This window comes from Temnothorax americanus, unplaced genomic scaffold (assembly GCF_048541705.1).
Source record: "Temnothorax americanus isolate GAGA-0224 unplaced genomic scaffold, ASM4854170v1 Scaffold123, whole genome shotgun sequence".
Classification (NCBI taxonomy): Eukaryota; Metazoa; Arthropoda; class Insecta; order Hymenoptera; family Formicidae; genus Temnothorax; species Temnothorax americanus.
Window position 1 is genome coordinate 182574 of NW_027509257.1, and position 26124 is coordinate 208697.

The window sequence follows — 26124 nt, forward strand, 5'->3', positions numbered from 1 at the left end:
TTTTATAATCGTACTGTCGTACTTGATACAAATTCGATGTGTCACTATATGTATATATTGTTGAAAAATATCATTTTTGGGCCAGTTTTTCAACGTCGATTAAATTGTAACCCGTAACCTTCGATTAAACTCACTATTCATCTCTTTCTAATGTCCACCAATGTAGAATGTCTACCAAAGTAGATTAACTTTAATCTCGGTTTAACTTACTCTATCTTTATCTAACTCTTAAAATTAGAAAAAGATGAAAGGTAAATTAAACCGAGATTAAAGTTAATCTGCATTAGAAATGGACATAACTGTCCCCCTTATATTTATTTCTACTAAGGTAGATTAACTTTAATCTCGGTTTAACTTATAATACTTCCTTTTATCTTTTTCTAATTTTCAGAACTAAGAAAAGATAAAAAAAGTAAAGTTAAACCGAGATTAAAGTTAATTTACGTTGGTAAAAATAAGCATTGGAAAGAGACGAAGAGCGAGTTTAATCGAAGGTTGCAGTTAATCGGAGATGGTCAAACCGATCCTTTAACGACAAAAATGTATATGAATAATTCAATGCGGATATATAGAAAAAGACAGCGTATACGTACACCCGGCGATAGTACATCGATAAAGGAGGATCTCGAATGATTCCACTATACACGTCATCCCGATGCGCGAACTTCCGACCTTCTTGGACCTTCTACAGTGCCTAGCTATTAATGACGAATGACAATTCAAAATTTATCAGGGTCACAAGATGCCAACGTTGCGAAACATTCGCAGCCAAGTTATCGAACTCGAAATGAGCAACTTCAGGGGGATGGGCTCATGCGCAATGAAAGAAATTGTGGAATAAGCTATAGGAACAAGGTAGAAAGAATCATAATCGCGTCTTTTTTTAAGACACGGTCTTCTCTATTTTTTTCTAGACACGGAATTCTCTCTATGTTTAATTCCTTATTGTTCCTTAATTATTCCTCTGATTGTGCATGAGCAAAAAAACTTAAAAATTGATATATAAAGTTAAAACCACGAAGCAAACCTAGACAACATCATGCGTGTTGTCTGGGAACAGCTTCAAATGCTTCAAGTGAATGATATTGTTACATAAATCTAAAAATCTAGAAATAAATGTCTAAAAGCAAATCTGAAACGCGAAGACTATCCTTGAACGCAAAAATAAAATTCGAAAATTGTTTCTGAAAATATAATGAATTATTACAAAGAATATGTAATCAACACAAACGTATAATATAAAATATAAATTGCAGAACAATATACATGTTATAGCGAGTTTGATACATTCGTTGTACATATATGCGTTACAGGGAACGCTTTTTATCTCATCGCGAGAAAAACTCCACTAATATTTCGTGTGTGATAGTTTTCAAATTTAACAAAAGCGAGAAATACGAGTCGAATAATATTCAAATCTGTAATAAGTCACGATCGCGTTTAGTGACTGATTGTATAGGAAATATTGCGATTCTCGGAGTTTTGAGTGTCGACGTACTGCAAATTGCAATAATTTAAATTATTTTAAAACAGAAGCCAAAACGTCTTAGAATCTTGTCCCGTTAGTGACGCGAGTTTTTTTCATGGGAAATACGCTTGGTTTTGAAATTCAGAAATACTCGACACGGATTAGGTGAAAAGATTTGCATAAGTATTTTTATTACAATACCTAATAATTAAAACAATATTTACATTTGTACACGATTCAATACACTCATCTTATACGAAAAATTATGTCGTATCATGTCGTAAGTACTTCGAGCAATGCGTACAGCACTGAATTTGTCCCATTGCAGGATTCATAGAATTGTCAAATTAAAAGCATTATCAATTTTGCAATAATTCTTTCTTTCTTTCTTTCTCTCTTTCTCTTTCTACCGATTTTCTTTTGTCGATTTAAACAAAAATTTTTAGACAAATATTTCAGAACCAAGCACTTGCGAGTATCCGTTTGCATGAATCTTATTAGTTTCCTTCTTGCTTTTCTGCCTGTTTAAGAAGATACAATTATAAAATTTGTTGACAAAAAAAATATAGATTAAAAATTTCCTTGATATTTTAAATAAATTATAGGCGATATATAAGCGCGGGCAAAAAATCTAGTTCCATCATAACGCAGCTGCCACATATCATTCGCCAGTCAATGAAACATGTTTCGCTCGCATTTAATTTATGATGCTTTCTGACGTAGCAAAACTATACTATTGTACAACTTAATCGCAGGTCCGAGTCGCAGACGTAGTACTGATACCAAATCCTCTTGAGTCAACATTAAAAATGCCTCGCCATCGATATTCTGCAATAATAACATATACAATTAGTTACTTGAGCTAATTGTTGATATAATTGTACTTTCTTTAAAACTTACGTTCTGCCTAAAGACATTTCCAGCTTCGGCACAATTAGGCATGCTCTGTATAAATTTGATCACTTCTTCATTAGACCATCGTCGCGGATTCGTAGTCTGCCTTGATACTACTCTATTTAAGGCATTGCTATGTTTCGCCCATATATGTGGTGCATTCGGCAGAGGATTATATCCCGGATTATATACAGATTGATACAACTCTTTACGCAATTGCTTGACCGGTATATTTGTAGCATATGCGGTGGTACTACTCCAATGCAGATCGCCATACGTAACATTGGAAACGGTAAACAAAGACTCTTCCGAATTTGGATGTCTGAAAATATATTAACTCGTTGAATTGTAATATTATGCGAGTATGATTAGACATGAGAGAAATTCGCTTTTATGATTTCAGTAACACACCTTTTCTTCCGTTTTCTCGAAATTTCATCATCATCCGTTTGTCCATCGCTGTGAAGATTCTTAAACTTGTTGGATCTAAAACGGCAAAATAATATAAATAAGTAGCGATTATTTCACAATTATTCGCTATATTGATAGTGTTATTACGCTATATACAACATACTTGTCTGAATTTTCCGATCTATTTTCAGATTTGTCATTCTTATCCGATGAATCTCCATCTTCCTGCTTAATCTCTTTTTCGATCATTAACATTCCATCGTCTGAGAACAAAAGTTTATCGGACTTCTCAGGCTTTTCTATCTTTATTCGGTCAGTCTTCTCTAGTTTTATTTTTTCCTGTATCTCCTCCTCATAATCATAGGCTTCGTGAGAGTCGTGGTTTTTCGACAAGTTGAGTCTATCAGGCATCTGACCCGATTTATTTAGATTTTGGGGAGAATACGGACAACCTGATGCTGAATTATGTGTTAGAAATTTAGGTCCTCTTACATGTCCTATACCTCGGCAGCCGTATGTGCCACATTCCGGTCGATCATTCAAATTATCGGGTGCTACGCAATAATGAAAATAAATCACATTGCACGTGAAAATTATAATATACGAAATGTAAAATAAGCTAGCTTACTAAGTGGTGGTTCCAGTGGATGACCAGTTTTTGCACACCAGCCCACAGGATGAATGTCAGGTGAATCGTCGTCAACCCAATAGGTATGATTATCAGGCCAGCCATCGAATTTTATCTTTAATCTACATAAAAATATATATAATTATTATCCCGCAAAATAAATATACTTAGAAAACAAACAAATGCAATCGATACAAACAGGTGGTCTTTTACATCCTCGACCGTTGCCACTCTGATTAGCTGTGGAACCCGCTTATCTACCGCTTCTAATTTCATACCACGTTTAAACGCACATGGTGGACGTTGTTTAAATGCCCTTGCCGGAGCAGCCACTGAGCCGGTTTCTCTTAGATACATATCCCAAGTGAAAGATTTAGGATCCTTATAATCTAATCATAAATATTACAATTACGTGTGGAAGAATATAAGTAAATACGATATATCAGGCCTGTCTAACCGCCAGAAGCGAAGAAGCCGATCTCACGCCTACCGCTTCGGACTTTCCACGTTTTTCCGTAACAACCGATGTAACTTGATGCTGCGTCGTGTCGTAAATGTTCTTATTTACGCATAAAGCAGTATAGTATTAATAATATCTCGCTATGTGTTATACGACTTCTTCAAACAATAATACAAATTACAATGCCCTTTTACATATGCGTCGTAACGTAGAAGCAGTAAGCGATATTTTATAAAACGCACATGTTCATAAGAAGCTATTGGCTTCTCCACCCAGAATCCGGAAACGCTTGTCGCGCCGCAAAAAGCGACGCGGTAGCCAATCAACGTGCCGCTTTTCCGTAAAAACCCAAAGTTTATTGACTACATCGCTTCTTGCCGTGCGGCAAGCATTTCTGCGTCCTATGTGCAATAGCCATAAGAACAAGCCGTCGAAGAGTGGGGGAATCGAGCCCGATCTCCAAGGTAGGGGAAAGAGCCACGAGTAGCTCACGAGGGCCGCGAGTTAGACAGGCCTGTGATATATTGTAATGCGTTAATTTCAAATTTCTTACTATTCGGTGGCATCAGGACGCGTCCATTGTGATGAGACCATCCGACAGGATGAATATATGGCGAACTTGCGTCAGCCCAGTAATCATACACCTCGTCCCAAGAATCGAAATGGACTAATATTCGAGAATCCATTAAACCTGCTATGCTAGCGACGCAAAGTAATGAAGAATGCTTCCTATCCACTGCCTCTAACTTCATGCCCACGCGAAAGCCTGTGGTAAAGACGGTTTGGAGCGCGCCTTTATTCGGAAATAGATTCTTCGCTGCTACAGACGCTTTACAGATTTTTAGATATGCATTCCAATTAAAAGTTCCAGATGTATAACCCTTTGGTGGATTTAATTTTTTGCCATTCTTTTCAGACCAACCGGCGGGAAATATATTCATGCTATCAGCATTTATCCAGAAATCATAATTTTCTGGATAACCGTCGAAATGCAAACGCATTCGATAACCTAAATAACGTTATATATCTCATAAATTTCATGTTGTATGTTGTAATATGTACTGTAGTATGTATATGGTCGTTAATGACTTACCTACAACCTCGGCAATAGTCAGAACACAATATCGAGAAGGATGTTCCGGATCTATACCTTCCAATTTCATTCCAACTCTAAAATGATTTTTACTGTAGGGAAAGGGATCTTTGAATAACTTAACAGGCGCCGCTTTTGCTTTACAATGTTCAAGATACTTCGGCCATGAAAAACCTAGCTTTCCTCTTTGCCAAGGATACTGCATATAAAATGAGATTAAAAAATTAAGTTAACATGTATAATTTTTAATACGTTCAATTTAATTTAATATTTTAACTACTACATTTGATTTACCTTTGATTCTGAGGAATCTCCTTGAATCTCATCATCCATACCCACTATCGTGTCTTTTTCCTCATCCATCTCCAATTTTATTTTATCATGTGTCTTTTCATCAGACCTTTCATCCATCTCCTTTGGCCATTGTGGTTCTTGTAATAACCTTTTGCGTTTCTTTTTCATGCGCACTTCCCTATACAAACAATCATGTGAATAAGTCTTATAATTTCTTAATTATTATACATTAAAATTTATATATAATATAAAATACATACTTTAGATCCTTGTCCTTTCGATTTGCAGATTGTTTTTTAGCCTCTATCACTTCTGTGCAGGAAGGACTACACGATATTGGACTTTCAAATTCAGCAGCCAATCCGTAACATCCACAAGCTTCACAATGATAAACGGTATCTGCACTTACCGATCTAGATTTTCTATCCTCAGCTAAATTAAATGTGTTTCATTATAGTAACGTGTAGATATTTCTATCTAAAATATTTATCAGAACATACTATTTGTTAATCACCTTTTTTCTCTACATTAGTATTATTAACGATTCCTGGGCTGGCCTTTGAGGAATTTTGTGTTAAACAAACATTTTCTTTGTCACCAATACCGTCCTTATTCTGTTTATTACTCTCATCTTCATCTACTACTTCCATAATGCCAAATTCATTCATACGAAACTATAAAAAATATGTAAAAAAAACTAAATAACGAAAGTATTCAATAAAAGTATTCAATCTTGCTATATGTACACACTTGTGTTTTTAAATTAATGTTACTAGTTACGATATATATTTCCTTTACCTGTAAATTACTTCCAGGTAAAGTACCGACACCATCTTTCCAATCTAAAACTTTAGATGCATCAAAATTCGTATTGTTCTGATTCAGAGTATTTAACTGTTCTTTTGTCTCCTCATAATTGTTACTCTTTGCTTCACTCTTATTGTCTGGCACTGTTTCAACATTCGTTGGAGTTTTAATTATTTCAATTTTTATATCATCATCCATATTCGTATTAAGTTTTGGAACTTTATCCTCACTAGGAATAACTTTTATTAACGTAATGTCATCATCATTGTGAGCCTTCTTATCTTTGTCTTGTTCACACTCTGGACTGCTCAATGCGTAATTAGCATCAGCCAGACTGTCTTGAGGAGATTTTGGGATATTCTGCTTCTTCAACCGTTTCTCAGTAGAGCCTCGTAATATGTTGCTAATTGTCTTTTTTCGCTTTTCCGGTTGATTATCTTCCTTCTTCGGAATCGGTGTGATAACAGCTGAATCTGGGTTTTCAGTGATTTTTATACTGTCTATGGAATTAGAATTACCCTTATTTGCATTTAAAAGACTCATTTTCGCTATTGGATGTAGCGGTGGAGGATGTGTTGTTGAGTTTGTCGTTTTTGACTCACGTAACACTACATTGCGCAACGCAATAAAAATATTTTATATTTTTACTTCAAAGTAATATACCAAATAATTATGCTAATTAGAAATTTATTTCTATACCTGTTATGGTACCTTTGCTCTCTGTGCTCAGTTGACCATTATTGATTTTTAGATTAAACATGCTAGGTTTTGTGCTGCAACTTTGCTGGGGAATGTTCACTGGCAATATTAAATTCGCCATGTGTTTAGGAGGTTGACTCTGAGAGCTTGTAGTACTTGTGGATTGAGCTAATTGCGATATTACTGGAGTAATTACTAATTTAGGCTTAGTTATCTGAGTTGGTGTTAGAGCCCCTATTAAAATACAACACTAAATAAGTAAGTGCAGTCTTCGACCAAAATGTAATCGATATTTGATATATCAAGTATTAGCTTTTTTTATATTATATAAATTGACAAATTGTAAAGTAGCTATTTGTAAAATACAAAATTTGTAAAATACTTCTTACCTGCAGGTATAACGACAGATTCTCGTGACTTGTTAGGCTTAATGAGAGTTCCTAGATATGCAAATGTATGCTTTCCCACTTGCGCATTGGTTTGATTTCCTTGCGTTGTATTCAAGGGTACTATCTGAGCAGTAGATGTCGACTTTCTAAGTAAAATGTGTTTTTGAGCCTGTGAAGTCGCCGCAGTGCTCACAGTATTTATTGGACGATGAATGACAATGTGTTGTTTACTCTGAGACGTAGCTACCTGACTTGGTCCTTGTATAAATACTTTATTTTGTCCAGTCACAATCTAGAATAAAAGTTAAGTTAAGTCTGTTCTTTTCAGAAGAACTTTTTTGAACCAATGAATATTGGTACAATAAGTTAGAATTAGACAAGTATATTTCGTTTCACTTTAACTTATTTGCACCAATGTGCACCAGTTTAGGAAAGTCTTCGAAAAAGAACAAACGGAAATACCTCTTATTTTATCGAATACAATCTAGAATAAAATTTTAATGGATTCGTCGTCTAAAATTGGTAGTAAACGTTAAAAGCCACAATTTTGTCCAAAACTGAACTTCAAAAGTATCCAAATATGATAATTTTTACATAACGTCCATATTTATTACAAATAACACTAAACTAATTCAATATTCACTTTTTATTTGCCAATGTACTTTGCACGATAAGATAGCACAGATATCATATAAAGTACTATAAATTTGAACAATTATAAGCATTTAAATATGTTTTCTCAACAAGAGAATTAATTTTATTTATACACATCTTTGACTTGATTCTCACTAAAGATTCATACTTCTGTTGACTAAATCTATATTTACATTTACTGAGAGATGCACAGATTCACCACTCATCACTGCTACCACCTACACACACCTTGTAAGGCTACAAGACCTATATATGTATACTGAATACGACATGACTTGTATTTAGAACTGCTACTTTTTGTTCCAACAATGCCTTATCCAACAATATCTACTCTCACCTATATGCATATATATATTGTATATATATGCTAATATATATATTGTATATAGCATTTCATATATATATATATATGAAATATGGAGTGCATTAAAATATGTATATTTAATTTTAGGTTATTGTAAGCAAGCCGCTTGTACGTTCCAATCACCCATGATACTACACACACACACACACACACATATTTCCCCATAATATTAAAATGCTTATGTAAGAGATACAGGCTACAAACATTGATATAACTGTAATCTACGTAGAAAGGTTCTCAACTTTGCTATATAAATCACAAAGTACAAAGCCATCAGGGTTAAACAAGATATGGAGCAACTCATCACAGAGCACACGTACTGTGCACCATGCTTTCAATAATTACCTGGTTATTAACCGGATTAATAATGGCAGCGAGTTGGGTGCTAGGTGAAACAAGATTTTGATTTACGCTTGGCGATAGAGTAGAACGTACTTTATTTTGTTGGATGTACAGCAGTGGCATTACGGGTGTAGTCGTACCATCACTGTGCTGCGTATCCGCAGTACTATTTTCATCAATATCGTCTACCACTATTTCCTCTTCCATTCTGTCAACAGAGAGTAAGTGATGGTCAAATTGTGTATCACTCCCTCATCATATCGTATATCCGGTGCAGAACAACATTAAAAAAAAAAGCAAACTAAAATTCATGAGTTATCATAATTTGGCAAACTTTGTTCTGTCCGAGACAAAAAGTGAAAAGTGTGAAGCTTGAAAATGCACGACATTTATCTGACGATGTAAAAGTTATATCTTCTCGTATAATTAAACAATTACCCGCACCACAACAAATTATTTCGCCCGATCAGTTTAGATGAAGTCTCGTAAAATCATGAAATAAATCGCAACATAATAACGTTCCATCGTCATTCAGTCTCGGTAAACAGGCAGGGTACTAGACAAAGTCTAATACACAATATATATACACGACACTTTTCTTTTTCCCCTAAAAACCCAGTGCAACTTTACGAACCTAGCGGGCGTAGCGTTTATCATCGGCATATCGGCGTCGGTGCCAGTTACATAATTCGCGGAGAATCGAGATTCTCCGTTTGCGAAAAAGCGTGGACGTAGGGCGAAGGTGCTTATCGCGCGAATTCGCACCTCGGAGACGTCCGAGCGAGACACACTCGTCGAGAACGATCGCGTTCACGATTTTAAATGGCGCGCCGAACCGTCGGTGTCCGTGGTGTACGGCAGTCACGTTCCAACGTCACTTTTCACGCTTTGAAATTCACCGTGGGCGAGACGATGGCGAGCGTTTCGCGTGTCCTGCCAGCCGGGGGCGAGGAGGGCTCACCAGTTTCTCCTATTCAAACGCGAAACTCGGCGAGTCGGCCGTCGCGCATCGCTCGGAGTCGCTCGTCGACCGAAGGGGGCACGACGCGCGTTGCGGCACGGCACTTTTCGGGATAACGGACGCGCGACCCGATGCCGCGGCGGCGATTCGTCTCGTCGATTCGCGCGGGGCACGCGATCGCCCGGTCGGCGTTTTCCCTGCGCATCTACGAACCGTGAGCGATTCGTACACGCCGCTCGCGTAACTTTTAACACAAAAATATCCGCACACTTCTTTTGAGCGTTCGAGCTCTTGGTCGTCCGTACGCCACAGCTACGTCCCCATAGGCCGCACGCGCAGTGGCGACGGCGCGGCAGCGCGCCTCCCATTGGTCGCCGCAAGCCGCACAGTGAACGGATGCAGTCGCGCCGGCCAATCGGCGCCGCCCCAGCGCCGCCAACGTTCTTTCCGACGTCGCTTTCCCGACTTTTTTTTTTCCGAATTAAGCGGCCTGTCCCGTCCCCCGTCCCACGGCCCCCGTCCCACAATCCCACCATTCCCCATCCCCGCGCGGATCGTTTCGCGATCGCCGATCGTACGGATCGATATGATCGCGTCGATCTTATCTATCGCGCGTTTATTCATTATCAATACGTATGTCTCAAATCGGGAGATATGACGTCTTCAAGACATCATTAAGACGTATTTAAGACATCTTAACACTAGAGCTACGGCGTCAAAATGACATTTTTAAAATAATTTATTACTTATTTTTTAAAACATCTTAATTTCTGAAATTTTCCTTGACTTTTATTGAAATTACATCGATGATTTCATTAATTTGTCTTCTCTTTTCTTTTTTTTTCTAAGATTTCTTCGATAGAAATAAATCTAGATTAATCTTCGATATAGTTTTAATGTTAATGACATATCTTTAAGACGTCTTATTTCCCAATTTGAGACATTATGTTCACTGAAAGAGAGAGAGAGAGAAAATATCTTTATGACGTGCTTCTCGCGCGAACGCTTTTACAAAGAAAAATCACGACAACTCGCATCGATTACATTTTACAAATGCCAGCTATATTAGGTCGGCGAATTAATATACCGATCAGCGTTAGTAGAATTTAGTAGAAGCGCTAGAATAGAACAGCAAGTCACAATAAAGTTAAAATAATATTAAAATGACGATTTTTTGTCATTTTACCGTTATTTTAACTTCTCTTTTTTACTTTATTGTGACTTTCTGTTCTGTCTGGGATGAAGATTTTCCACTCGTGGGATAAAGTCTCAATTCTCTCTACGACGCTACGCTGCGGCCATATCGACGCGAGCTAGAGTGGAAAAGCTATATAGCCATGATTACACCCCGCGGAATGCTCAATCTATATATACATATTATATATGTATATTATACATATATGGTTAAACATGTATATACCCGTACAGTGTGTAACACCGTGTTTTCAAACGTCAGCTGGCAGGCGATCGATTCATACGCAATCGATCGAAGGATGCGTGATTCCTACGTCTCGATCGCGGGAACCAAAATTGACAGTATTGATACCCGCGTGTCAATCGAACTGCGTCTCGAACTGCTTCTCCGCGCGACACAATAAGATATACATAAATACGATTCTTTGTTACCTTTTCCCTCCCGCCGCTCTCTTATAAACTCTCTCGGAGCGAAACGAACGACATATCTCCCCGCGTCTTCAAGCGAGAAAGAAACGGAGAGGTCGGTCCATTCCCGATGTTCCCGAAATGCTTCGGACGCTCGCGTTTCCTCGTACTTCCGCGAAACGATTATCGTTAATCACACCGCCGCCAAAACGCCCACGAAGATCGAACATTTAACATCAGCTTGAAACACGTACTCCGGAGCATCCGATAAACGCCGTGCAGTCGTGCACCCGAAGTACAACCGAGTGCAGCTCCGGGAAAGAAACACACATCTCGAGCGCATGTATATCATCGTATAGAGCACGCGATGTAGCATCTTTTATTTTAAGCCCGCGATTGGTCGATCTTCCCGTGTGCACGCTTTATATGCAAATCCATGCAAATCCGTCTAGATAAGCCGTGTCGGCGACGATGACAGAGCAACAAACGATTATACTTTACCGTATCTAGAGCGCCGCCGAATTCACCAAAATTGCAACGATAACAGATATAACTCCACGCTGCTAGTTCTGTACGTTCTTCGCGACTAAACTTCTTTTGTTTCTCTCTCTCTCTCTCTCTCTCTCTCTCTCTCTCTCTCTCTCTCTCTCTCTCTCTCTCTCTCTCTATCTATCTATCTCTCTCCCTTTCCCTCTCTTCCTCTCCCCCCTTCCAGCCAGAGCGCGGTCTCTCGTGTTGTACTCGTTAACCGTGCGGTCGATAATTTTATTTAAGTAATATCATTCACGAAAACACACACACACACACACACACACACACACACACACACGTGCCAGTGGCGCGTTTCAACGGGACTTTATATAATTTTCAGTTAAAAAAATTGAGTTACATCAGCTTTCGAATTCGCTCGCTTACCGTCAACTACGTAAATACGATCGATAGTACGCTGTGGGCAGCCCGCCCGTATTTTCGCCGTGAATTCAGACACGTTTTAACCACGTTTAACGCGTACGAAAGAAATTGAACCTTGGGATAGAGCAGGCTGTGCAATATTAAGTTAACCAATACAGATGTAGTTTTAGATTTTTTTTTAAGCTACGGTCCGCTACACACTGATTATCTAGATACGTGTCGAGACGGAAACAGCCGAGTCGGAAGCAGAGGGCGTCGAGGACGCCGAGTTTACACTCGCGGACAAAAAAATCAAGGTTCTCAACGTCTCCCTTTAACGATTTTCGAGCTGCACCTCGACATTCGACGGGAAAATTCGCTTTTCCATTCGCCTTCGGGAGCCAAAATTCCGACTTACGGCTGTGTTCCCATATTCACTGTCAATGCTGAAAATTTATAGTATACGTGACGTAAACTATAGATTTTCAGTACTAGCAGTGAATATGGAAACACAGCTTACATCTCGAGAGTCGACGTTAAAGAAAGGGAGAGGAACAACGTTGCGTCCCAGCCAGTATCATGTCCAAAATCGGAACATAAGACGTCTTTCAGAAATCATTTCGTAGGATGTCTAAACGATGTCTTTATAAGACGTTTTTCATTCCGATTTTGGACATGCGTGGCTGTCTGGGATATTTTTATCCGCGAATGTCACGCGGGGACCAATGAGAGGCGAAATTCGAGTAGAGTGTGCGATACATCGATATAAATCGAAGGTGGAATACCGCTGTTTCCCCGCCTGCTTCTCGCTAGGGCGATTAATAAGCAATTCTTCACACGCGAAGTTATCGGCGAACGGCAATCTCGCTGAGAAAGTTCGCGCCACTCCTTATACCAACGAGTTTCCCAATGTCGCTAACGAACGTATACGCGCAATTCGACGGAGTTGCTTCGAATTCCGCTGATCGATGTCCTCCTCTTTTGATACCCATAACAGTCCGAATCCCGACCAACCACCAACCTTATATCATTAAACGCGAAAAAAAAGTCACCCTCGCTGCATCGCGGCATCATTCGCGCGTATTTAACCTCCAAGCCGTGTTAGCCGTGACATCTCTCCACACGCACGTTTCACGCGCACAACGGCGGCGTATATCTGGCGACCTAGCGAAAGCTTCCAAAAGACGTCCCAAAAATGTCTAAAAGACTTCAGACGTATTTTAGATGGCAGTCTTTAAGACGTCCCCAAGACATCTCTTGGAAATTTTCGCCAGCTGCAGGGTGGCCTAGAGAGGTATCGACAATCGAGGTCAGCCATGCATCAAACTGCTGCTGCCGCGAGTGTGCGAGTGTCCCGTACATATGTGGCTCTCGTGTTATTCGATCTTACTTTGAATGAAAATTTAATCGACCACTGTCCGAACTTCGAATCGTTAAATCGCGCTCGATATGTCGCAATGGCGGGGAAAGTAGAGGAGTAATTTATGCACAGTCAAACTTCTCACACCATTAAGTCGCGACACATTTTGACGCACATAAGAAATGGCCGTTTCGTTATTATTATTTAGCAAATGTTACCTAGAAAAGATTGCAATTAATTTGCACGGCATTCCTTTAAAATAAATAAAAGCGCGATATAAAAGACATGAAAATTGTACGAGATATCCTTCGTAAAAAAAATAAACTATTTAAATCGATAAAATATATCCGTCGGGTATTTTCGTCGCTGAAGACCCCGCATCTTTCGCGTAATGACCAAAAGGTTACTTAACGAAAACTTTGTAAAACGTCATAATGTCCGCCCTCCCGCGAATTGACGCTCTATCACCCGGACGAGTCGGCGGTCGGCGGTCCGTGCGAGAAAAAGATAATTTTCGACGTGCCAGATAAAAAATATGTACGTTCGAGAACGCGATTAAGCGAACCATGCTGAATTAGAAAAACAAAAAGAAGACGAGTACCATGTACATGTACCATGACATATATCGATACCGCGCATTCTCGGTAGGACACGCAAAGTGCAAATACATGCGTATATAGCGTTCGTGTTAAATCCGTGCCTGCAATTTACGCGAATCTAACCGCGGGCGATCGCGGCAAACACGATCGGCGAGACGCAGCGAGCCCCGCTGTCGTATATACTCCCGTGATATATTTATCAGGGAATAACACGCACCCACGGGCGAACGTCAGGCCTAACAAAGAGCGATGATTTTAGCAACGCACGCGCCGAGGGAGCGATCGCGGGGGGCTGCGAACGACACCGAATAATCGAGAACGTTCCGCGTGCACGACGAGCTATTTTGCACGCGGGCGGCACGTTGTACGGGCGTAAAATAGCAGAAATGAACAACTTACGTTTTAAAGTTGACCAGGGTCATCTGATGGGTCATGGAACGATGTTAAACGCGGTAATAGAGACGCTAACGCGACGAGAAACTCGCCCGCGTGCGCAGTGACGTTCGGCACGTACTTGCTTCCTGTCTTGCGCATTTCCATTCCGCAGCTACACCTTCTGCACCATCTATACTGTTTCTCTCTCTCTTTCCAACGTCTTCGGACGAAGCGTGGTGCAGCTACGTGCACCTTACGACGTAGTACAACTTCGATCAGGAAAATACCACTAACTACATTAGTCACACGAATATGAAACGACGAGAATTTCTCGTTTGTGTGCGAACCACGCGAGAAATACGATAAATAATAGAAATATTAATATCAATGGCATGCGTTTAATAGAACATTCGACTTATGCATTTGACTTATCGTTGACTTGAACAATAGCAAGAAGCGTAAAGTAATTTATTAATATTAGCGCCCTTTGTGTGTGTTGCTATATATATATATATATATATATATATATACACCTATGTATATATATGTATATACATACACACGTATCTGCATGATAGTCACGCGCGTGATGTGCACGCATCGAGCATGCTGTATATTTCACGAAAGTCTCATGCGTTATCCTAAAAGGCCATTGCACGTAACGAAGTTTTAGTCATAATCGTAGGGCCGTAAGAAAATAGACCAATCACACTCGATTATTCTTCGAGCTTAAGGAGAATAATCGACTGTGATTGGTTTATTTTCTTACGGCCTTACGATTATGACTAAAACTTTGTTACGTGCAATGGCCTTAACTATAAATATTCATTGGGATTAATCGAAAATTTGTCGATAGGCAGTTCTGGAGGTCGATTGTGTGTATCTTGAAACGAAGTAAAAATTACAAAAATGAACAGATTTTACTAAATTTTGATAAATACGTAGATACGCTAGTGAATTTTCTCTCTCTCTCACTTTCGTAATTTTTACCTCATTCCCCAGCTATCATTGTTGCGCATGCGTTGATTGTCTTGAGTATAATTCCGTAAAGGCCTCCGTACAATAAAACATATAAGGAACAAGGAACAGATTAGTGATTAGGGCTAAAGAATCAAGAATAAAGTTGGATGCACGATGAAAAATACAGGCAACAGAAATAAGGAATAACACAGGCAATAGATTATTTTTAACCTATCGGAAACCGTGCGTATTAATGCTACATCATCTTTATTCCTGATTTATTATTTCTAATCGCTATAATATCTGTTCCTTGTTCCTTATATTTTTCATTGTGCGGGGGCCTTAACATTGCTCCAGATTAGTTATCTCTGCCAATTGATGGGTGCTTTTCATTTAGCGACACAAGTTAACACAAGCACACAAGCGTCACTCTATCTTTGGGAGCTTTCCAGCAAAAGCGACACAAGTCGACACAACGTCGATTTATTTTTCTTTTTTGGCAATGAGTAATGGCTTCTGCACACAGAACGCGGAAACGCTTGCCGCGCGGCGAGAAGCGACGCGGTAGCCAATCAACGTGTTGCTTTTCCGTAAGAACTAAAAGTTCATTGGCTACTGTGTGCAGAAACCATAACAAAAAAAAACAAAACGATACTTGTGTCGCTTGCTGGAAAGCTCCCTTTGGCTATTACGTCCCAATATTCACTGCCAGTACTGAAAATCTATAGTGTACATAAGTGACGTTAGTGACGTAAATTATAGATTTTCAGTACTGACGGTAAATATCGGAATAGCCTTTGTTGTTCACTAGATGTTGGAAAGAGACAAAACGCTTGTGTCGACTTGTGTCGCTAAATAAAAAGCACCTATCATATACTTTGGAATATTAATATATACTTTCCTTCGTCACAATTAAAGTATATTCTTTTATTAGATTACAGAAGGGAGACGAAACTACCACCTTATCTCTTTCGAATCGATTTCTCTTTGTCATAAAATACATCTTTTACACTACATACTACGTTTACGCGAGCGTTACTTCTGTAGTAACTTTACGATAATTCCTTCGCGTAAACAGAATTTTGTAGTAACTTACGATAATTTACTCCGCGTAAACGAGTAATATATCGTAAGTTACTACAAAAGTAACGTTCGCGTAAACGTAGTATATGAGAAACGAAATTTATACCTACTAAAATATATAACTCTCTCATGTGCATTTCTGCCAATGTAAATTAATTAACTTTCATTTTGGTTTAACTTATAGCGTTTTCAACTGGGCCGGATTAAATCGCTCTGAGAACGATTAATGACGTCATATAAATCGCAATCGAGCATTAACATATTAGTCGATTTGCCGAAGTGAGTAGAGCCCAATTGACCACGTCGCCAATTGGCTGATTTAAAATAAAAATTTCGAATTGGCTGGCCCAGTGGAAAATCTCCAGGCACCAGGGGCTGTGAGTGGCTGTGGTCAAACGAGACGCTTCCTTATACGGGGTCATAAAAATGAATGTAATACGAAGCCTAGTATAGTCATGCAGGCGCATTTTACGGCTGTTTATTAATAGAGTCTTATACTACGTTTACGCGAGCGTTACTTCTGTAGTAACTTACGATAATTTACCTGTTTACGCGGAGTAAATTATCGTAAGTTACTACAAAATCCCGTTTACGCGATGGAAAATCCCGTTTACGCGAACGAATTATCTAAGTTACTACAGAAGTAACGCTCGCGTAAACGTAGTAACAGTCAAACGTTGGAAGTTGATTGGTTAAAATACGATAGCCAATCGACTTGCAACTTTTTTGTAACAACAACATTTGCGCATATTACTACTACTACGTTTACGCGAGCGTTTTACTTCTGTAGTAACTTACGATAATTCCTTCGCGTAAACGGGATTTTGTAGTAACTTACGATAATTTACTCCGCGTAAACGATCGAGTAATATATCGTAAGTTACTACAGAAGTAACGCTCGCGTAAACGTAATATTATGTTTCTCTTGCAAATGAATTCAAGATTCGAATATGTATGTATACATATATCTCAAGTTTAATGAACTTTGCTCTGATTGATCAAATTTCAATCAACCAATCCGTAGTTTACTGATACGGGCTTTTAAGGTGCCTTTTCATGCTGACGCTCGACGCTCATTTTCAGCGGCAAGAAGGTGGCATGACTATGACCACACGTGACGTCGGCGTCAATTGAAATTCATGAAAAGGAAAACAGCGTCAAAATTTCGCACCTTTAAGGTGCGAATTCATGGGACGCTCGTTTCAGCGTATCGCGAGATCACGTGATTTTGCGCTGACGCTAGCGTCAAGCAAAGAAAGCTGGATTTTCTCAGCTTTAAGCGTCAAAGCCAAAGCAGCGCGAAGACGCCAAAATTTTGACGCTGTTTTCCTTTTCATGACTTTCAATTGACGCCGGCGTCAATTGTGGTCATGCCACAGTATATACAGTAGCGCAATAACTCCTCTGATTTCGTGTTGGCCAAAACGGATTGCGCATGCGCGAAATAAAGCACTATTTCTGTCTCTTTTCTTCTTATAGCGTTTTTTCTTGGCTGCACTATTGCCCACTAGTGCAACACTAGTGCAACATTAATGCAACGCTATTGGGTAGTGCAGGGCAGTGCAGGGCGATAGTGCAGCCAAGAAAAAACGCTATTACTGTCTTTCTTTTTTTAACGGATTTAGAGGCACATTTAAATGCCTAAGGCGTTAAAGTGCTATAGACAGCTATAGAGTGGCTTGATAAAAGTCGGAAAAAAATTGTGTAAATTGTGTGATTGTAAAGTGTGTGATTGTGAAGAGATTTGTGAAGTGATTGTGAAGTGATTTGTGTATTGGAAGTATAGAAAGGAAAGTTAACCTGTATAAATTTTATACAGGTTTCCTTTTCTTTGAAAGCACTTTGATCTTAGCTTTGTTTCAGATTTTTTGCTACGAGAAAAAATTAGAAAATGGAAAAAACTATTAAAGGCGTTAAAAAAAAAAGTTATTGGTGTGCAGTGACAGGATGTATGAGCACCATAAATGTGGAAAAACGACACTTCTTCCTTTTTCCAAAAGAACATGATAGGTACAATACTATTTTAATAATTGTTTACATCATTGTTTCATTATTTGCGTAGTTTAATTAATTATTCTGACATACACAGGTGGTTGGCATGGGTTCAAGCATGCAGAAGATTGGATTTAATACCAAAAGGCCCCGAGTATGCTCACCGCAATTGTCGATTGTGTCATGTACATTTTGAAGAAAATCAGTATAAAATCGTCAAAAGTCGAGCTCGCCTTCATCCAGATGCTGTACCAACAAGATGTTTAGAGTTTATCAATAATAAGTAAGTTTTCATTTATATTAGTTTTAATTACTCTTTATTTGGAAAAATCTAGTTTTGATACTTAAAAATATTTTTGATAGTAATATAAAATAATTAAAAATATATTATTTTACAGCAGTGTACTACAGCTTCTACAGTATCAACAGATGTAGTATCAATGGAAAATGAAAACAATAATATGTAAGCTATTTTTGCATTTATTATAAAAATATTAAAAAAATTAAATTTAAATTAACACATAACTCAAAAAGCTGAAGAAGTTTATGTATTTTATTAGTATTACAATGCGCGAATTATACATATATTTAGTTTTTAATATTAATAAGTTTTTAATATTATTAATGCAATTTCTTTTGCGCAATAGCTTAGCATTATCAGTAAAGTTTTCAATAATATATATTTATTATTTGTAAAAATTTTTATCTACATATATGTTATAAAATAAAATGTAAAAATTTTATCAATATATATTGACCACATACTATTGTATCATTAAAAAATTGAGTTTATTACTCTACACACACACACACACACACACACACACACACACACACACACACACACACACACACACACACAAAATGTATAATATATTTAATAAATAATATATTGTAAAATGTGACATATTTTATAAAAATATATAAATGTATACATTTAATCTAAAAAGTGTTATATTAATTTAAAATGTTTACATAATTTTTTTCTTTGTGTGTATACTTTTATGCGAGAAAATTATTCTATATATTATATATGTTATATACTTATATATTTTACATTTATTCCTGACTTTTATCATATAATATATATATATATATATATATATTAATAAATATAATATATATATATATATATATTTATTTATTTATTTATTTATATAACATACTGTTATATTATTAATTATTAGTATAATATTTCATATATTAGTATTTTATATATCATTATTTTGCATCATTAACAGATTCATCTATTATATATGTAATATTTTTTAATATTTTTTAATTTCTTTCATTTTTTTACGCGCGCATTGCATGACATTGTACATTGTTAACAATAATTCTGCATAATTTTTATTGAAACTAACAGACACGGTTGTATCTCGCGCCAACTGCATTAAATTAACCTCAATATGGACTTGGGTGCGTTCGGGGAGCTCGCTACCGCGCTACCAACGCAAACGCTACCAAGACTGTTCGCGGAGCCAATAGCGCGATAGCTCCCCGAACAGCAAATAGCGTGCGTTGCACAGGCGCCAAAACAAAAACCGCGGTGGAACTTGCCGTTTGCCGAGCTGCATTCCACTATATTCATCTGTATACGTCCGTTAATATTTCTGGTTTCTGTAAGTATAATTGTTAAGTTTGGCATAGAAAAAATATATTATTTGGATAATTGTGAACAAAAGTCATCCAGTTAACCTTTACTACGTTTACGCGAGCGTTACTTCTGTAGTAACTTATGATAATTCCTTCGCGTAAACGAGATTTTCCTTCGCGTAAACGGGATTTTGTAGTAATAATTTACGATAATTTACTCCGCGTAAACGAGTAAATTATCGTAAGTTACTACAGAAGTAACGCTCGCGTAAACGTATAGTACTTGTTGAGTAAGATCCTTTTCTGTTTGCAGCTAATCTGTATACGTCCGTTAATATTTCTGGTTTCTGTAAGTATAATTGTTAAGTTTGGCATAGAAAAAATATATTATCTGGATAATTGTGAACAAAAAATCATTCAGTTAACCTTGTTGAGTAAGATCCTTTCCTGTTTGCAGCTAACTCGTTCGGGAAATATTGTTTATCAGCGTCTAATTGCGGTTTCTGTTGATCATGGATCGTGTAAAACTATGTATTTATGATGAAGATACACAAGAAACGTTTACATTATTACTTACTTCACAGGAGTGTAAAAGAGCGCAAAATGGTAAGTTGAAAGTACTGGATAAAGCAGATCAATATTTACACTTTTATTTATTTAACTGTTGCAAAGTTTCGACTTATTTTTTTCGCTTTATTTTTATTACAACGGACACTGAATGTTACATAATTAAGTAAGAGCATTGATAAATGTTAGAAAGAAAGGGTGAATAACAGTTTACTTGAAGATTTATCTTTATAACTAATTTTTTGGCTTATTTTTATAACTATTTTATTTACTTCTACGTGTGGATCTTGAACTATTTTTTACTTTGTGTAGTCTTTGTTTTAATTGTTTGTGATGCATATTAGGGCTATTGTTTTTCTTGTGCTACACTTTTTTTCCATGTATAATATTGTTATAATCATATAATAGTCATATAATCCTATAACTAATTATTTTAATTATTTCTTTCATCCTTTTTTTTCATTATTACATGTTTACATTTGTCTCTTTTTTCACTATTTGCTTAATACATTTTAATTTTTACTTGCATTTAGATATGGCTTATAGGACAGATTTACTTAATTATGCACGGAATGAGAGGTATGGTAGTGGTGAGTTATTAATAACAAATCTGTATGCTTGGCAAAAATTTTTTTTATCCTGGCACATGTGACATAAATAATATTATATATGATACGTATGTACATATTAGTTTATCTAAAAACATAATAAAATATTATACATAATATTATAATATATTATTGTATATAATTATAATAATATTAATACATTGGTACATTTCTTGTCTTAACTTTTTAAAGTTATTTATATATTTTTTTTAGGAATCGAAAATATACTTACCCCTTGCGTTTCAAATACGTTTTCTTCAATCGAAGCATCAGGTTTGTTTAATTTGTTCTTCTTCTTAATTACTTCCTAATTAATGGTTTAATTTATTATATGATTATATTTATATTTATATATTTCTATATAATTTATATATAATTAATGTTTTAAAAAACGTTTTTTTTTTTTTTTTTAAGGAGAAATGGATTCTTTTGCATCAGTAACAACTAATGAAGAGGATGCAAGCACAATGGAGAATGAAGAATTGATGGAGGGTAAGTAAATTTCAGATATTGTTTGTAATCTTTTTATACATGCATAATACATACAATATATATTAAATATCTTTATTTGCCGAACAGGTGGTTTTACGAGATGGAGTCATGAAGCGATTTTGCTTTTATTAGAAGCATACAGACAGCGGGAACGAGCCATGTATTCGGGTAAAATCAGTCACAAAAAGGCATGGGAAGAAATTGCTGAAGTAATAAACAACGAAGGATACATTGTAACAGCCAAACAATGCACGACCAGAGTAAATACTATGAAAAGAATATACAAGAATGTGAAGGATCACAACAATAAATCTGGAAATAATAAGCGAACGTGGAAATATTATGATGTTAGTATACGATGTATACATGTATAAAATAGTGACACTATCTTTTTTATTTCGACGAAAGTTAATAATACTGTGCATAAACTGTTCAGGTGATGGAGAATCTTCTCGGTGAAAAGCCGTATATAACACCAATGTCAACTATTTCGTCTACTGGCGCAGAAACACACAAAGCAGCAAATACGAGCTTGTCTATTGCTACAGAAACAGAAGTAGTAGCAAATACAAGCTTCTGCAGTTCTTCTGACGATCAATCTTCCAAATCCAATGTTAGAGTGTCTCGTAAGTCAGCATACATTTGCATTATGATTGAAATTAAGAATTACTTTTAGTAATTTGATACAAAACTCGATGCTTACTACTACGGCCATTGTAGACTATGTATAATACTCTAATCCAAGTTATAGTAAAGCTAGTTCTACATTAGTTGCAAACAGTCGGTTGCGACTTGCGATAATTAATGAGCATCGCATTACATAAAGCTCAACGCTCATTGGCAATCTCAAATCGCAACTAATTACTTGCGATTAATGTAGAACCAGCTTTAAAGACACGTATTTTTTAGATGCACAGCTTAAAAAAATATTTTTATGTATATTTGCAGGTAAACGAAAGGGTGATGCAACGATGGACCAAAAAACTATGGAAGAAAATAAGGAGAGAAGACATAAGGAAAGGCTACAATCAAATGAAAAAATAATGAACAAGTTGGATCAACTACTCGAAAGACTATCACGTTAAAATGCGACGTTACTCTGCACACGATGGTGACACAACACGATCCTGGAATCGCTGACGTCCTGTTAATACATAGTCTACGAAGTTGTCTTTAACGCTTTTGGACCAAACACATTCGCTGATTAATAATTTTTTTTATCTCCAACGCTTTTGGGCCAAACACATTCGCTGATTAATTAATTTTTTTTTGCTACATTACTATTTATATAAAAACAAATTAGATTTAAATTTTGTGTTTTGTTTTTTATGTGTTTGTTTACATATTTCTTGTAATTAATATTTCTTACCATACATGTGGTAGGAAATGTGTATTACAACAAATATGTTACTTTACGTATATAATACGTAAAGATAAAGCTTTATAAGAAAGTTACAATATTAAAGAAAGAGATTTTTAAAGAATATATAATAGTTATTTTGATGACTTAGAAATATGTAATACAGAAGGAGTCTTTGTTAAGCAGATGTGTATGTAACACTTGTCGCGTTCTACGAATATTTCTATAAAATATGCTCACTGAGTTGCTTGTCTTTTATTATAAAAAATTTTTTATACTATTGCGCTTTGTTTATTATGATACATATATATTATTTTTCGCATACTATGCTTGTTTCAGGCAATACTGTATACTGGTATAATTTGCAATTGATATCTAATAAAAAAAAAATAATTGTAAAGAAAACGAATTATTTTTTTTACTTGTGCGTAAATGTACCGGACAGAAAACAGATAAGTTAGATATTTTATTAATGTTATATGAAATGAAGTAATAATTATGAAAGTAAAATATAGAATCAATTATAATCAGTATTCTCATTATTCTATGAATTTATTTGTGGTTCTAGTGGGTTGTAGAACAGTTGTATTAAATTAAACTTTACATGAGTGCAATAGAAAACAAAAAGAAAAAGAAGCAAGATACTAAACTAGTAACAAGTGTAGTGAGGGAGCCAATTGACGTTTTAAAATTAGATGAGAAATGGAAAGGTAAGCTATGTATACTTAGCAGACTAACTTTGTCCGAATTCTACAAAGGCATATATGTATATATTGGTATGTATAGTTTAATATTATAAAACTTGTATTTAAACCATTTATTTTGAAAACAGAGTAACTGAAGTTTACAAATATTATATATAAGTACTTATACATGTCTCATTCTTAACGTTTGGCATATACGATCTCTTTTGGCAACAGCTGCTCCAGGAAGAGGAACATTTTCATCCGCTACATTTGCTTCTTCGCCTTCTTCGTCCACATTTATTTCAATATCTAATTCATCACTTCTCCATCAGACAAAAATTGTGTAATATGCAACACGCAAGAATGTGCATAGGGATTAGATCAACCCGATCCATTGCAAATGTGGTTAAAAGACATCGGAATCTTCCTTTCAATATCCCAAATGCTCTTTCTATAGCAATTCTTGCTGAAGATTGACAAAAGTTGTAATTTCGTTGTCTTTCGGTTAGGTGACCATTGTCTCGATACGGTACAAGTAAATTTTCATGCAGCTTATATGCTTGATCGCCGACTAAATGGCTATCTTGAGGAAATCTCGTTTCATCTCCCAAGTAATGTTGAACTTCAGACTGGCGAAACACACGCTGATCATGGACAGATCCGACATGTCCAATATAACAGTGAGTAAATAGACACTTATGGTCACAAATAGCCTACACAGTAAAAAAAAAGAAATTGTAGTTTAAATTTTCGCAATTCCTTGATATCGTAAGTATGAAAGGCCACATCTTGGAACAGTATTATGCCGACGTTTCGATAACATTTAGCCATTCACATAAAAAATATATAATTACATAAAATTTGATAACAAACAATTGGAATAAAACACTAAACATACCTGAATTTGAATGGAGTGACGACCTTTTCGATTTATGTAACAATGAGGATTTTTTTTTGGAGCTGGAATGGTAATATGGCTTCCATCGATGGCACCAATTATTTTTGGAAAACTACTCGTGTTTCGAAATCCCTCCCACACTTCATGTACTCGTTCTCCCGTAGGCCATTTAATTATGACGGGTGCAAGGTCAACAAGTGCCTTAACAACTCTTCTTGTTATGTACAGTGCAGTACTTCTACCAGCATTAAAACGTTCACAAATAGACCTAAACATAAAAAAACGCATGTAAAAAATTACATAGCAAACTTAACAAGAGTTACATTTGCGACAAAAATAGCTTTCTATGCACCAATGACATTTATACATAAAGAATGAAATCCTTCATACAGTATGAAAATAAAAGTGTTAAAATTATTTTATTGAACACTATCATTGCAATATATGAACACTTACCTAAACGAATCTGGAGTAGAGAGTCGCCATAATGCCAAAAGGAACTGTGTGCGTGGAGAAATCATTGGTGTTCCAAATGTTGTCCTTTGTAGTTTGTGCTCTATACAAGATAGAACATAAGCACAGGTTTCAGGAACCATCCTGAAATCACACATTATGCATATACATAAATACAATATTTCTATTTTAGTAACATTATTAAAAATTACATAACTACAAATAATTACAAAATATGACTTGTATATATGTTACACACACACACACACGCACGACGCACGCACGCACGCACAAATACATACACACACGCATGCACACATAAAATAACTCCGTATAAAAAAAATTAGTAAATTATACCTGAAGTGAGCTTTAAATTGCTCTCTTGTTAATGCTGGTATTATTTGTTCAACATAATTTTCAATTCTAGCAACCTTTCTTCTTGGATTCCTTATTACTTGTACTTCTTCTTCGCGCGCGTCATCACTTTCAGATGAATAAATTAAATTACGCAGTACCAGCACTGCTGCTGCGACAATTACTTCTTCTTCTTCCATTTTCTTAGATTTGGTTATTACTAATTTTAAATAATAAAACGTAATTCAATGACTTATAAACACAACTGCAAATAGACCAAAAATCCATGTTAAGAATAACGAAATGTCGCATTTATATTATGTTTATGATAGTAACTATTACTACGTTTCCTTCGCGTAAACGGGATTTTGTAGTAACTTACGATAATTTACTCCGCGTAAACGAGTAAATTATAAGTTGCAACAAAAGTAGCGCTCGCGTAAACGTAGTAAATGTCGCATATACAAAACTTACAAGTATACAGGAAGCAGAAATATTAACGCTCGAACATACAGGAATGTGACTCGGCAAAGAGTAGAACACAAAACGACGCTAGTTAATATTTTGCCGGAAAAATTCGACCAGCAAAACCGCAAATTTGAAGATTTTTTCAGTAAACAATATTCTCGAGTTAGCTGCAAACAGTAAAAAATATAAGTCAACGGTTAGCAGGATGGCATTTATGTTCACAATTATTTATATTGTATTAATGTATGATTTTCATGCAAAATATACGTAACAGAGCAGAAATAAAGTGTGATTCGGTAAAAACTGCACTTCAATC

The 26124-nt window shown here is 36.3% G+C and overlaps 3 protein-coding genes across 15 annotated transcripts; 2 read left to right on the forward strand and 1 right to left on the reverse strand.

Moving 5' to 3' along the window:
• Positions 1-1629: 1629 nt before the first annotated feature.
• Positions 1630-14444, reverse strand: L(3)mbt (lethal (3) malignant brain tumor). 12 transcript variants are annotated; one of them, XM_077399144.1, is made up of 16 exons: positions 14316-14444; positions 8597-8711; positions 7144-7435; positions 6755-6988; positions 6047-6663; positions 5763-5922; positions 5509-5680; positions 5249-5426; positions 4955-5153; positions 4415-4870; positions 3601-3790; positions 3402-3523; positions 2937-3327; positions 2774-2848; positions 2369-2684; positions 1630-2296 (listed from the first exon to the last, which is right to left on the reverse strand). In XM_077399144.1, exons 1-16 carry the CDS (start codon positions 14348-14350, stop codon positions 2171-2173), a joined length of 3678 nt encoding a protein of 1225 aa, XP_077255270.1. In that variant the 5' UTR covers positions 14351-14444; the 3' UTR covers positions 1630-2170. The 12 variants fall into 12 exon arrangements, with proteins under 12 accessions (XP_077255270.1, XP_077255263.1, XP_077255273.1 ...); XM_077399137.1 differs by having other exon boundaries at positions 8507-8711; XM_077399147.1 differs by lacking the exon at positions 14316-14444 and adding an exon at positions 11982-12162.
• Positions 14445-17776: 3332 nt separating this feature from the next.
• On the forward strand, positions 17777-19017 carry LOC143893617 (52 kDa repressor of the inhibitor of the protein kinase-like). Its single transcript, XM_077399175.1, has 3 exons — positions 17777-18344; positions 18424-18609; positions 18725-19017. Exons 1-3 carry the CDS (start codon positions 18226-18228, stop codon positions 18759-18761), a joined length of 342 nt encoding a protein of 113 aa, XP_077255301.1. The 5' UTR covers positions 17777-18225; the 3' UTR covers positions 18762-19017.
• A 704-nt stretch (positions 19018-19721) lies between these two features.
• Positions 19722-23704, forward strand: LOC143893606 (uncharacterized). 2 transcript variants are annotated; one of them, XM_077399153.1, is made up of 9 exons: positions 19722-19948; positions 20236-20271; positions 20380-20528; positions 21023-21079; positions 21311-21370; positions 21512-21589; positions 21677-21936; positions 22026-22215; positions 22538-23704. In XM_077399153.1, exons 3-9 carry the CDS (start codon positions 20435-20437, stop codon positions 22672-22674), a joined length of 876 nt encoding a protein of 291 aa, XP_077255279.1. In that variant the 5' UTR covers positions 19722-19948; positions 20236-20271; positions 20380-20434; the 3' UTR covers positions 22675-23704. The 2 variants fall into 2 exon arrangements, with proteins under 2 accessions (XP_077255279.1, XP_077255280.1); XM_077399154.1 differs by lacking the exon at positions 21023-21079 and having other exon boundaries at positions 19723-19948.
• The last annotated feature ends 2420 nt before the right edge of the window (positions 23705-26124 follow it).

Excerpts from the sequence above, each read along its gene's own strand:
- LOC143893617 (XM_077399175.1), top strand. The coding sequence starts at position 18,226 with ATGGAAAAAACTATTAAAGGCGTTAAAAAAAAAAGTTATTGGTGTGCA. Across the intron at positions 18,345-18,423 it reads TTTCCAAAAGAACATGATAG|GTGGTTGGCATGGGTTCAAG; the intron begins GTACAATACTAT and ends TGACATACACAG. Across the intron at positions 18,610-18,724 it reads TTAGAGTTTATCAATAATAA|CAGTGTACTACAGCTTCTAC; the intron begins GTAAGTTTTCAT and ends ATTATTTTACAG.
- LOC143893606 (XM_077399153.1), top strand. The coding sequence starts at position 20,435 with ATGGATCGTGTAAAACTATGTATTTATGATGAAGATACACAAGAAACG. Across the intron at positions 21,371-21,511 it reads TTCTTCAATCGAAGCATCAG|GAGAAATGGATTCTTTTGCA; the intron begins GTTTGTTTAATT and ends TTTTTTTTTAAG. Across the intron at positions 21,937-22,025 it reads GAACGTGGAAATATTATGAT|GTGATGGAGAATCTTCTCGG; the intron begins GTTAGTATACGA and ends TAAACTGTTCAG.